Source organism: Saccoglossus kowalevskii, chromosome 12 (assembly GCF_978046115.1).
Source record: "Saccoglossus kowalevskii chromosome 12, keSacKowa6.1, whole genome shotgun sequence".
NCBI lineage: Eukaryota > Metazoa > Hemichordata > Enteropneusta > Harrimaniidae > Saccoglossus > Saccoglossus kowalevskii.
The window spans coordinates 20,431,906-20,445,359 of record NC_140652.1 but is presented as its reverse complement, the minus strand read 5'-3'; the positions used below and the strand labels follow the sequence as shown (position 1 = coordinate 20,445,359).

The following is a 13,454-nucleotide window of genomic DNA, read 5'->3' as shown; positions in this document are numbered from 1 at the left end:
AATGATGTCTTCCTCACCCGTCACGCCATGACCCAGTTTCAACCACACGGCCATTTTGCAACACAGTTCGTGACCCTCGGCGTCACCCGACTGACTATATGAGCGTTCTGTTCAACTGTTAAGCTAGGATTTATTACCGTTATTATCATTATATTGTCACGTGATTTGTTTTATCTTATGTGTAATGTCTTAAGTATCTTTATTGTAATTTGTATATACCAATTCGTATATACCGAGGAAACGACCCCGATTGAAGGTCATGTATTTTATGACGTCACCAATTCGTGTGTAGGTACTGCTTCTAGATCTGTGCCAAAAAAAGTTATTTAAAGAGGGTTAAACGAATGCTTCCTGAAACCACGGGGGCGGTGATTTTGTTATTAGTCTATTTTTTGGTTTTGAAAATGACATTTTGCTTGTTTCTACATATGTCCTTCCAGAAGGCTCAAAGTGGTATTTACAGAATGATGACGTAATGGATGGTATAATTAAACTTGAAAATGACGTGGTAAATTCTTTGTCACAATGTAGTGCTGGTGATATTAGCATAATAATGGCTGGGGATTTCAATGCTAGAACCGCATCTGACCCTGATTATATGTTACATGATGATGCTCGTTATAGCATTGGAATCGATCCTAATTATATGCAGTGTGATTTTGATATTCCACGCTATTCTAGGGACCTTATCCGTAATAATTTTGGCATTTCACTTCTGTCTATGTGTAAACACCTGTCTGTATGTACGTTAAACGGCAGAAAAGAACATGGTGAATTCACGTGTATTGCAAATGATGGTAGAAGTGTAGTCGACTACGCCCTGGTATCCCTGGATTTGTATGGCTATGTGACATCCTTCACAATACCAGTCAGAAGTGAGTCTGACCATTTTCCACTTTGTTATAAACTTAGAATTTCTGGTGTACTTAATTCAGACGAAAATTCGATTGGAAATAATTCCATTGCGTCTGATGCAATCTGTGTGTGCCTAAATTTCACACGGAAATCAGGCATGTGCATCACAACAAGATTTATATATGAACATCGGGTGATGTCCTAATCTACCAATCAGTTCTCCATACAGACCATACCGCATGCACCTGCATCAGTGGCCTCCACCAATATATAAATATACATGTATGTTTGTTCATTGAAAGATGACCAATGAACAATTTGGATACCCTATTTGTGACCGGTTTATTCAAAGTAAATAAACAACACTAATAAAAATTAACAACAATTATTAACAAATCGTTAATGTATCACATTCAGTTATTTGAATAAACTATAAAGTTTCTCTAAAGTCCCTAGCTGTTGAAAAAATAGCAAATCAAGCATTCAACTTGAAACTGGTGAAATCCCAACTAGTTATTCAAATTAAAGGTGTGAGTCGACATGCCTGGCATTTGACCTAATTAAATATATTATTGGGAGAGCAATATGTTTCGAGAACGCAAGCGGAAGTGCGCCATCAAGTAAAGTCAATTAACAGTACACTTAACACTTCTTGATACAATTCAAGACAAAAAAACTATACATGGACAAATGAAAAGATTGCAACTAGTTGAAATTATTGGGTCCAACAAGGAAAACAATTCATAAAGTGATTTAACACAGTATAAGTAAAGACAAAAAACTAAAACAATTGTGTTGTTACATACTAAAAAGGTTTAGTCATGAAATTGATATATTTATAGAATTTAACAATTTTCAAACTTTTACAATTCGTTGCATACTGGAAAATATTTTCAGTACCACATATAAACATGCCAGTCTTTTGTACCCTAAGCCAAACCTACATATCAAATGAAAATACGAACAATTGGTAGCCTGATTTGCAATCCGTTTATGAATTCTAACAATTATTTTGTTGTCCGTTGCCATGTTAATGGTAAGAATGGATTTGTTGATAACTTTTCCCACATGTAGGTGTGAAGAATCTATCAAGTTTGAATAAAGTCGGTTGAGGCTAGCATTTCCAATTACAATGAACTAAAACTTGTATGAGAGCTACTTGAAAGCTAGTGTTGCATTTTGTACATTTTAAAAGAAATTGCATCAAAGTCACGTTTGTAGACGGTTTAATTTTGAAAAGAAACCGTTTGAGTATGACCAGAATTACCAAATAGTGTTCTAAAACCGTCATGCATTTTTGTTAATTCACATTTACAGTCATGAAGTATATTGTGAATTATATGATTTGGCTTAAATGAGCCACATAATATATGCGTTGTCAATGATAATTGCTTAACAAAGCCGCAGTCTGTGACAGGTCTTAGGCTATGAAGAATGATCAATATGAAATTACAGAATATTTATTTTTCATATTAAACTTGTCATCCTGCTATGTACTATAATTTAATTGTTGTCAATCTCAAAGCGATTGACATAAACAAATATTACATTCAATCAATGTTAATAATACTTCTCGGGGCATACATTTGAGAGTAGAAGATTTATCTCTTCTTTTACCACGTGTTCAGGCATATGTACAGTCTGCTTCGCAAAAGCGGAATAGTTAAGTTCCCAAACATCAATAAATGTCAACCACAACTCGGCTTTAAAGACATTCTTCAATATATCATTGACGCCTCTCAACAACAAATCGCTATTGCCAAGGTTCTTTTCCCATCCATCATGTTCCCGCGCATGCGAACCACGAATAATAATCTTTGAACCTGGACATCTCTTTTTATATTCATACAAGTGTTGTTTAATATATCGCAGTCTTTCATCAAATGCAGTCACAGTCCAACGTATGTAATGAGCCCATGTGCCAAGTACTATTACAGTGTCACACGTTTTAATATTTTCCAAAATCTCGTATTCTAATGGAAAATGTTCTAGGGATAACTTTTGTTTAGTTGAGGCCAACGGGTGGAATAAAAAGAACAGAGTCATACCGTCGATGACAGCTTTTCCCCGCGTCTTCTTGTAAAGGAATTTTCGGATTTTTTTCGGAGTATTTTTATAATGTTCATCCCACGTGACATTATCACTTGGAACACCAAGTAATTGATATAACTCTATAAACCACTGCCTTGATGTTGAGTCACCAAGAAAATATAACTCACTATATTCATTCAAACACATTCTACTGGACTGTCTGTTAAAACGAGTAGTTTGACAAACCAAAGAATGCCAGGTGTTGTTGTTCCAGAAACCAGTAGGTTTGAGTTCATCCATATGTAGTCCATCACTGCAAATTGGAATGCTATTTAATAAAGATTGTAGTCCGAACGATGAGTCTGTTAATAAAGTGTACACTATTGTGAGCATGTACATTTTTGCAGAAAACAAAACAAAAAGACAAACACACGAAAAGCTACATAAATGATTTGAGCATCAGAACGTCAGCTATGCGCAACATTTGTCTCATGCAAGAGATGCATAATAATCAAAACTACTCACCATGTATGATCAATTTACTTGGGTTGCCGTTAATCTTCTGATATGAGCTGTTGATTAAATTGTTAGTTTAAATTAAAAATCAGCTGAAAGTTGGAAGAAGCAACATTTGTGAGGTTACAATTGATAAACCCAATTGTCCTTTTTTATGATAAATATAAGTTAAGAATATAATAGAACAATTCATCCACCCCTCTAGTCAAATCGTTTTGGTTCGGCTTTTAAATACCCATACGGATGAATGTGCCAACAAAATCCGATTTCATTTTCACTATCAATGATTGACAGCCGAATAACTCAAAACAAATGACTGACATATAAATCACACTAACAAAACATTAGGGTTCTTAAAATGATTGAGCAGATCCTGCTTCACATATGTAACGTGCAATATAACATCCGTAGTCCAAATTGTTATCGCAATTATCGGAATACTTTGAGCCTTAGGTTTACACAAGACAAGAGGCAAGAATTCATCTTAGAGTATTGTGTGACAGTGGTACCATTGTTAAGTATGCCGAAGAAGAAAATGGTAACTAGTTGAGTGAATAATGTGACATCCCATGGTGGGAAGCAAGATTTTTAAATAGATTTAATAATAAAGGTTAAATAATAAAGTTATATTTGCTAACAATTAACATTTTTTAGTTGATTTATCACATACATTGATAGCATAACTTGATTGGTGGTCACATGATGTCACGGACTGTACTGCTTCAAATATGACCTCCATAATCACTCAATTTGAAAAGTAGTATGGTGTATACCATGCATTTTATCTTCACATTACGTAACGTGATATATTATATGTAAATACCTGTTAAACGTGTCTTGCTGCCTATTGTCAAATAATACATTTGGTTTTTGAAAATATTGCAAATCCCCACATGCTAGACTCGCTGGTTTCTCACACAAAACAAGCGTTCTACCAAAACGTGGATTTCTCATGTGTTCACATTGGTTGGTCCACGTCCCCTCACGACGCAGGTGACACATACTCGTCTCCTGTAAGCCACCTCTGCTGTATACACCTTGCCACGTCATTTTTTCTGTTTTTCTGAAAACGTTCTCAATGTACAGTGCAGCATCGCGAGTATGAACAAGCTGAATATCAATGAACGCTTCCCCACTCCATGCAGCGAAGAAGTATATACTGTATGTACCGTTGTCATAGTCAACTACCTTGCCAATTGTACTAGATTTGAGATTTGGATTGAACATGTTTGGTTTCCATATATCACCACCAAGAACGCGTTGCCTTCCGTTGTCATCTTTGGCATCTATCACAATGTGTATGTGATCAGCAAAGTGGAAATTTGAGATTTTTCCTCTGATGCGAAATAAAGAGTTTTTAGCGCTAGTCATTCCCATACTTCCTAGCTCACCCAAGGTAATATTCCATGAAGGACGTTTTAAAGCCATTATGTTGCTCGCATCGTTTACTGGGAAACGCCATATTTGGAAATTTGTTTTTGCTGAAAGTGCTTTCAATTTCATGGTCGACATGTGCTGCAAATGAGAATTACAGACAATGGGTTCATTTCTGTTATATATTATTTTTATAAAAAAATTATTAGTACATTACATATACATTATTATATAAAAGTTTTACATTACAACATCAGCTACACAGTAACATTACAAACGGACTATACATAGTTTTGTATAATTACTGCTTGAAGTATATAAAAAAATATGTAAACTTGCATTATTGACTAGCTTTATCAAACGCTTGAATGGTAATCTTCTAAAAAAAACACTTATCCACTGAAATTTAAGTTTGGGGGCGCAATGTGCCATTATAATGTGCCATTTTAAAGAACAACACTCGCCACAACAATTACCGCGTCTACCGTCAATGTCCATTCGTTACCAGTGTCACTGCGAAAGTATCGGTAACTTACAATAAAAGTTTTGGCGTGGTGGGAGATTGTCAACGCAACGTGCCAATGATATACATTACAGTATAGCAGACACATCGATGTGCTAGAATAGTATGGGCCTTCAAATAAGTGCTCTAAATTCGGAATGTATGCTAAAAAGCGTTGTTTTAATTGACCAATAAATACACACGATTAGTAGGGATATGTTCATCTGAGTTTGATGACTTGTGACAAGAACTAGAGTGTGGGCTCGACAAGAAACACGCTGTTGAACAGTTGGTGTCAAAACTAAACCAATGAATCAGAAAACTGAGAAGGTAAACATGTTATGGGCCTATGAAACAATGCATAAATTTGAGCTTCACGAATGAAAAAATTAAATACAGCAGTTGAAAGAAAGAGAACACATATGCGAAGGGAAGTTCAAATTTAAGCCTTGCAAGTAAAGTTGTTGAATGCAGCAGTTCAACGATACAGTTCATATATATGAATAGGGATGCATCAATTTAAGATTCAGTAACATGTTGAATACAGACAGGCGTAGTACAAAGTTTGCATTTGAATGGAGACTTAAAGTCAGGATAATCTATATTATGCATGTGAACATGCATTTTCGAAGGAACATTATAAATAATCATGATGAAGATAGGAAAAACATATAGAACACATTTAAAACTAACGATTAAACAAGAATACAGGCTGTTGATATAGCTGTTATAACGGAGTAAAAACAGTCTGAACCTTAATGTATATCTAATTGTCTCCCATTTGAAATAGAAATTGCATGGTACATTGTGAACTGGGTGACTTTGCTTTACCTTCGATTTGTATGGTGAAATGGTTGGGAACTTACAACTGCCAATCGTTGTGATGCATATTGTGACGACATGGTATATCTGTACGGAATACTCGATTGACTAGGATAGAATAACATTTATGACCTTCGTGAGTTGATATAAGATAAGCAGGTTAAAGTCTTGCTACACACCTGGTCAAATTGCGGATATTTAGATAAACTTGACAGTCACGTATCTCTTGACATGGCGTGTGTTGTTAACAAGTCAGTGACAGCATGGCCAAAACAAGGCTACAACCTTGATAATCGCTGTTGAACTATAAAACTACTGACAGACGACGAACTATGGCGGACAATTATATTGATAGCCTATATATATTATAATATCTTATATCTAATGTCAATTAGATCACGCACATAGTCGATTACGGGGAACGATAACGCACACATCACAGTAAAATTCTCAGTGAACTTTAACTTACTAGTACTTGCATGAAAGAAAGAAAAGGAATAAATTAAATAGGCTTACATGTATCATTACACACGTAACTATACAAACAAGTCCAATAGTGGTCATGAAAGGCACTATCATCTAAAAGAAATTAAAAATTATCTGATATAACAAAAATATAACATTCAATTCACAGTACATAGAGTTTGTGTACATGCACTGTTGTTCTGACCATACAATTCATTATTAAACAGCTTGCTCTCTCAAACATGACAGTACTGTACGTACCGTTGTCGATTATACCGACTGCAGCTAATCTGAAGTTTCCAGTATGTAATTGTTAGGCATGCAGATCAAACACACAATTACAGATTTGGATGCACAAACCAATAATCTTACGAGAATCCGTGACAAGCAATGCTGAATTCGTTATCGTGCAAATAGTGCACTGGCGACATTAAATAAATCAGCTGCCAGTACCAGTGTACTGGCAATGATGATTATTATCTGTGTATAGTAGAGTAGACTATTTTAAGATATTCACATTTGTGATAATGTTAATAGTGTTATCACACACTGACGGCGGTGATATCAGTGTTTTAGTAGTAAATGCAAGTAATAGTCGCAATAAAAGTAATGTGACGTCGATCGCCACAATGGTGACAAGCTTTGAGATGATTGTCAAACATGTTGATAGAGAGTGTTTTGTGTGTGTCAAAAAGTTAACTGACCTTCTCTATTGCAATGGCATAACCAATCTTGTATGCAATCAAACATATTCCGCCGCCATATTTTTTCTGTCCCTGGACAGATGCAAATGCCAAGTCCCTGATGTATCACAAATATGGCACCGACAGTCTGAACAATAGTTGTTTTTTTAAGTTGATTTTCTAAAGAAATGCGCACGCTCTTAGTTATACGTGGTAGCGTAAATGTTAGAAAATGAACGTTGAATCGGTGGGAGTTATCAGTTTTAACAACAACATCACCTGTAACTGAATAAACGACGCCATATTGTGAACTTACCTTTGGTATGGCACGACGTCCCATTGTTTCTTCTAAGAAATATATCAACCAGCTGTTTTGATATATATATATTGTAGCAATGCTTACATAACTAGTTGTTTGCTGGCGCGTCCCGTTTGCCTACAGTCTGTTTAAAATCAAATAACTGACATCATATTTAGTAAAAGCACGTAACACGTCAACCTTCATCTATTGCGAGGTAAGGCAAAGTCCAAGTGTTTCCTAGCAACGAATGAACTCGATGTGTAATTGTATGTTTCCGGTCAGGTCAAAGCGCGATTCTTGCATAAAGCGGCAGTGAGGGCACCGATTTCCGATGCTAGCTAAACTCAAAATTACTCACTAACAGACCGCATCACTCTACCACGCATATCTTTACGTGTGTTCCAGCATGCGTTTCAGCAATGACAATCAATGTCAGTCACCGGCTTCTATCTCCAAGAAATGGAAACAATGAAGATCCCCCCAAATATAATTGCCCGATTTCCACGTAGAACTGTACGTAATAATATTTACAAACCCGTCTTCCATAGATGAGACGCCAAATATTATCTCAAATAAAAGTAGAAAAAGTACAATATTTTCTCAAAACTATAACGAATCCATAATATGTTTATTAAAACTCACCAGAGGGAAATCCGTGATTGATGTTGCTTTTACAATAATTGATGTCGGTAAACCAAATATAACTGTGGGCAATATGACATATGAATTATTGTGTCTTTGATTTGCTGGTGACGTTTATATTTTCTATTACACAGTAATTGGGTTACGGCAACTACTCAATCACTGAATGTATATTGGCCACGTGGAACTAATAATATGTCTAACACCAATATTTGAAGCAGGTGGCTGTCTTTTAAAACAAACGAAAAATTGAATTTTAAGTTTTATTTCACAAGTATTTTGATGTTGTAATTGTTATGTCTGTTATAATTGTCAATGACTACCAATACATTAGCCCGTTACGTTCTCACAATAATTTTTGCTGTAGAATGTACACAATATTTGACACCAAGGTTGACCGATTTTAATCTGATGAGGTTTGGAGTTTTCGTGTAACTTATAACTTAGAAAGAATTCAATATATGCCATGCCATACGTGTCCAAATCTTTCAGTATTGGGTATCCACTTTATTTAAACATAGCAATGCGTTGTACCAAATATTGGGCAAAACTTTTAAATATGCCTAAATCAAACTAACCAAGAATGGGTTGGATTAAAGTCTGCCTAGGTAAGGTAAAACATGCTCATATTAGGTATGAGTGCCTGGTGTAAATAAAACATATAAATATTAGTTATGAAATTTAAAAAAACTGTTTATAATGGCACAGCCATTCCAAACTATATGCGCATGTTTTTTTTTCACTGTTTCTTTCTTTCATTGGTTATGTAAAGTGACAAAAACTATGGTGTGTAATAATCAAATCGTCTATGTTTGCTTTGTGATTCAATTGAGGTAACAGACGAGTACCATACTGTATTGTTTGGTAATATTGTTCCTCATCTTAGAAGAAATAACACCCCGTTCTTGTGCACCAATGCTCAAACTAAACAAAATTCAAACGTGAACTTACTGTCCTCAAAATATAGCAGCATCTACAATGTGAATACAGTAAAATGTAATGTACTGTGTAGTTCAATGACTTGTTAATTCTGTGATATTTATTCTCAGTATGTATTTTGGGCAGATCGCATTGAAGCAATGTATGAAACTATATGCAATCTCTAGACATATTTTTGACTGGAAGGAAATGACTGCCACGAGAATTGAGTACAGGATTGGAAACCAAATCCAGGAACGAATAAATCTGTTTGCCTCCGTTTTTGCTCTGGTGGGAGTTTAATAAACATACCATCAATTTGTAATTGTATCGATGATATGCTATGAGTAAATAGAGTACTTTTATTTGTGGTACCGTTTAACATCATAAGTTTCTGTTACGCAAGTCTATTCGTGGACCACAGCTCTTCTAGGTCGATTAAATCCTACAACCTATAGTATAAAAAAATCCCATCACAAAACTGAAGACCGACCGACACATCATCAACAATGTAAACAACGAGTTTTTGTCAAGTAGGGAGTTTTATGTCAATAGTCATTAAATCAAATAACCCTGTTGATAAAGATTGTATCCCACTTAAGTAATATTCGGTGGCCTGTGGTCCAAGTTCGCTTTCGTGTTCATGCCCACTACGCATGGAATCTGCATTGATACCGCAAGTTTGCCATTTCCAAATGTAATAAACAGTTTAGACCCTTGGAACAAAGTAGTATCAGTAACGTAGTAACATGTTAGCCCCGTGTGCTCATATATTACGCTAAATAATTGTTGCTGATCAGACAACAGGTCAATAGTCAAATACACAATCACAGATTTAATTACGTAAAAATACAAAATATATTAGCCATGCATTTCAAGGAATTTCGCTATTGTAAGACATGCATTAGTGAATTGTTACGACTCCAAAGAAACCAACATTAGAGAAAAATCATACAGATAACGTTAACAGTATTATCAAATAAGTTGGAAGTCGTCAAATGAAAGATTTATAGCTGACTATACACTGAGTCTGTGCCACAACTTGTGGTTACTATCTTTTACCTGGAGGGAGACAAATGTCTGAGAGATGGTTGTTTATACTATAGCAGGGATGGTAAAGATGGCGACAACGTTCTTGGCAAAGGTAGTAGAAATATAAAGATGATTAGTGATGATCCTTTGGATGGTGACAATGATAATGATGATAGCTATGTTATTAGTGACATATTTGTGATAATGTTGATGTTGTACACGTAAGTGTTGCTATTAATGGTAGTAATCCTATGTAATGGAATATTGACGGCCACATTACTAGTAATGATTGATTGATTCTCGTTTTTGTTCGCATACTTCGTCTTTAATTTTAATGTTTGGATTGGCATGTTCTTTCACAGAAGTCTGAAACTTATAGTCAAAAAATGCAGTTTTGGTCGTGTGAAAATATCTTTCTATTGTAGACGATAGCATCAAAATTAATAATCTATGTCGTATTCGTATTTCTTCCCAGAAACAGAAATCTATAACTGTTGTACTCTAAATAAAGCAAAAAGTGAATTTTATTTCTGCACAATATCTGCCTGAATAATGTAACCATAGCCCCTACATTTCACACATTTCTAACACTGTACGTGGCCCTGAATATGAATTTATTATTAATGTGTAAACTGTAATAAAACGGCAATATATTTCAAAACTACTTTTAATGATGCGTGTTTCAAAATGATAATTGTATTTTCAAAACACCATGACTGTTCGTTTTAAATTCGCAACTACTTACAACTGCGCATGTGCACGAATTTAGTCATGCGTGTAGGCAATCCTCATTCATCTAGCAAATATAGATTGAGAAAATATACCTGCGTTTGCTGCTGAAACAACGCTTTTATTAAAAAACAAATAGTATTAAACGTACAATATCGTACATACAATTATGTAAACATGCTTAAATGTTATAATATTTGTCCACAACCTTTGGGCGATTATTTTTGAAACCAAAACTTGGTTGTGGTTTAAACTATGTTATATATCTTAATATTTTCACCGCATTTAAGGAAGAATGCTACTCGTGATTGGTTTACGTCTACACATGATTAAGCGCATATTTCATGTCTACAAGTAAACGTGTCCAGTATTAGTCAAATCCATGGGAACATTTTCGGTTCTCTGTCAATCTGTTTTTGTCATTTTGGCAGCGGTTGAAAACAAAACAAAACACATTTTCTCGTTAAAATTCCAATAAAAATATTGTCAATTTCTTAATATTTATAAACCCAAAAAGTACCTTGTAAGTCACCATCAATATTTTTTTCACCAATTTTTGATATATTGAGATATATCCGTTCCATAGGAAACAATCATAACATCTTTCAAAATAGACAAAAATACATATTTTCACGCCATTTGATTGATAAATTTTCTTTAAACTGAGTACGGTGACCCCATATTGTTATTAATATTTATTTATAAAAGGTCAAATTAAAGAAAATGACATTATTTGTACTGTTATGTGCCATTCCACCTTAACTGAATAAAAACCTAATAAGTAGACTGTATAAACACATAATTTGTTATAGGATTCAGTAATAACTTTGCACAATATTGTTTATTGCTAAACGGATTTAAACTGACCTATATAACACACACACACGTTTGGAATTGTGTAAAAACGTGGCCGAAATTTCGATCGCTAAAATTCCTTTGAAAATCTACTACAACGATAATAATTACAAATCCAAATTAAATTACTAAGAGTTGTGATGCAAATCACCAGTGGTCTATTTATACCTTCCTGAACTACAATTTAGAGTTTATTTAAATATTTTCGGGTTTAAAACGATGTAATAATAAAATCAGCTCAGAGACTGACCCGTAATTACCTGATAAAAGTTTGATTTAAAACTGCCGCAGACACATCGTACCTTCAGGCGTCGAGATGCATAATACGAATGAAATTAAACTGATTTGAAATTTATAATTTTTATCAGAAATGTGTCGATGATAAGACTACATGCTATGTACATACTTATTATAATCAACAGTTTAAACAACAAACACAGTTGGAACCATATAACGTATTTCACATTTCATCAGATGCCCTACAACTACGTAACTTTACGTTGTAAGGCATGCATGTATTATACAGATAACAAATTATTTCTACATGAACTGAGCACATTCGAATTTGAGCTAGTTGTAAGATATTATTCTAAGGGGATGACAAGGAAAAATTCACATATATCAGTTGATATGATTCGTAGTTACGTAAAATTGCTATTTCTATGCGCCCAACTCGTAGATTGTCACGTGATAAAAACGGCGATCACCCAAATCTTCGTTGTAGGACCCGTTTTGTGTCCCGTGATTTGTGTTGTAACTCAACGTTTTTTGTTTGTTTTTCTGTTATTGAAATCGATTCGCGTGTATCGTATCGGCTATTCTTGAATAAACATGACGAAACTCTGATTACCCAACTTTCCGGACAAGTAAATCCTTCTAGAATACTCCACATATTTATAACTTTTGTCAAAATTTCGTCGAATCGAAATACAAGGTTGAATCAACTTTTATTAAATTACCATGGCAATAACAACTGTTAACGCACACTAGTTACGTTTACAATGTGTACATGCTGTAGATGATTGTCGATGTATTGAACACTGTACTTGTTAAGGCATACGTACAATCCAAAGCAATGTAAATACTTACCTATGTAAATGTAGACAACTATAACAAAATCGGGTTTACAATACAGGGTAGTCGTTTAAAAATGATATATCTTACGTTCAGGTGGTTCATTGCTCATTGGATGGGAGGTGGGGGGGTACTTTCATTTTGAAAGCTATATACATGTGGCGGAAAGTGCGGTTCCTCCAGCTTCACGATTCATAATAAAAACACGCTTTTTAGGCCATAATATTAGAAATTTTTGAAGAGAAGGCGGTTCAAACTCATATTCACACATAAATGTATAATTATGACAATCCCATACTATTTTGCTTGGCATCACTGTGTACTACTGACATAGTACACTTGAAATCACACACGACTCTAAGCGTTGCAAAATTACCCAGATGTATTATTTTTCAGTGGCATTTCACATATACAACCCAACGGCAAGTCACATCCGTAATCGTTAAATCCTGGCAGGACAACCGAATATGACAGGCAATCTTCGGCAAACAGTAAATTGTTAGGCTGCAATAGCGCCCAATTGAGTATATTTTCATCAAGTACCGTACCGTCAACCCAGATAAATTCGCCTTCATTCTGTGAAATATACAAGCAAGTGTTCATATCACTGTATTAATTCATGAATTGGTGATTAACTCTAATGTTCACGCCATGT

At 34.8% G+C, this 13,454-nt stretch overlaps 1 protein-coding gene across 1 annotated transcript; it reads right to left on the bottom strand.

The window, feature by feature from the left end:
- Window positions 1-2,415: 2,415 nt before the first annotated feature.
- LOC102804560 (NXPE family member 1-like) lies at window positions 2,416-7,588 on the bottom strand. The gene is made up of 4 exons (XM_085505952.1): window positions 7,565-7,588; window positions 4,226-4,917; window positions 3,412-3,458; window positions 2,416-3,248 (listed from the first exon to the last, which is right to left on the bottom strand). Exons 1-4 carry the CDS (start codon window positions 7,586-7,588, stop codon window positions 2,416-2,418), a joined length of 1,596 nt encoding a protein of 531 aa, XP_085362078.1.
- Between the last annotated feature and the right edge of the window lie 5,866 nt (window positions 7,589-13,454).

Excerpts from the sequence above, each read along its gene's own strand:
- LOC102804560 (XM_085505952.1), bottom strand. The coding sequence starts at position 7,588 with ATGGGACGTCGTGCCATACCAAAG. Across the intron at positions 3,459-4,225 it reads CAGCAAGACACGTTTAACAG|CTCATATCAGAAGATTAACG; the intron begins GTATTTACATAT and ends TTTAATCAACAG. Across the intron at positions 3,249-3,411 it reads AAGTAAATTGATCATACATG|ACTCATCGTTCGGACTACAA; the intron begins GTGAGTAGTTTT and ends CTTTATTAACAG.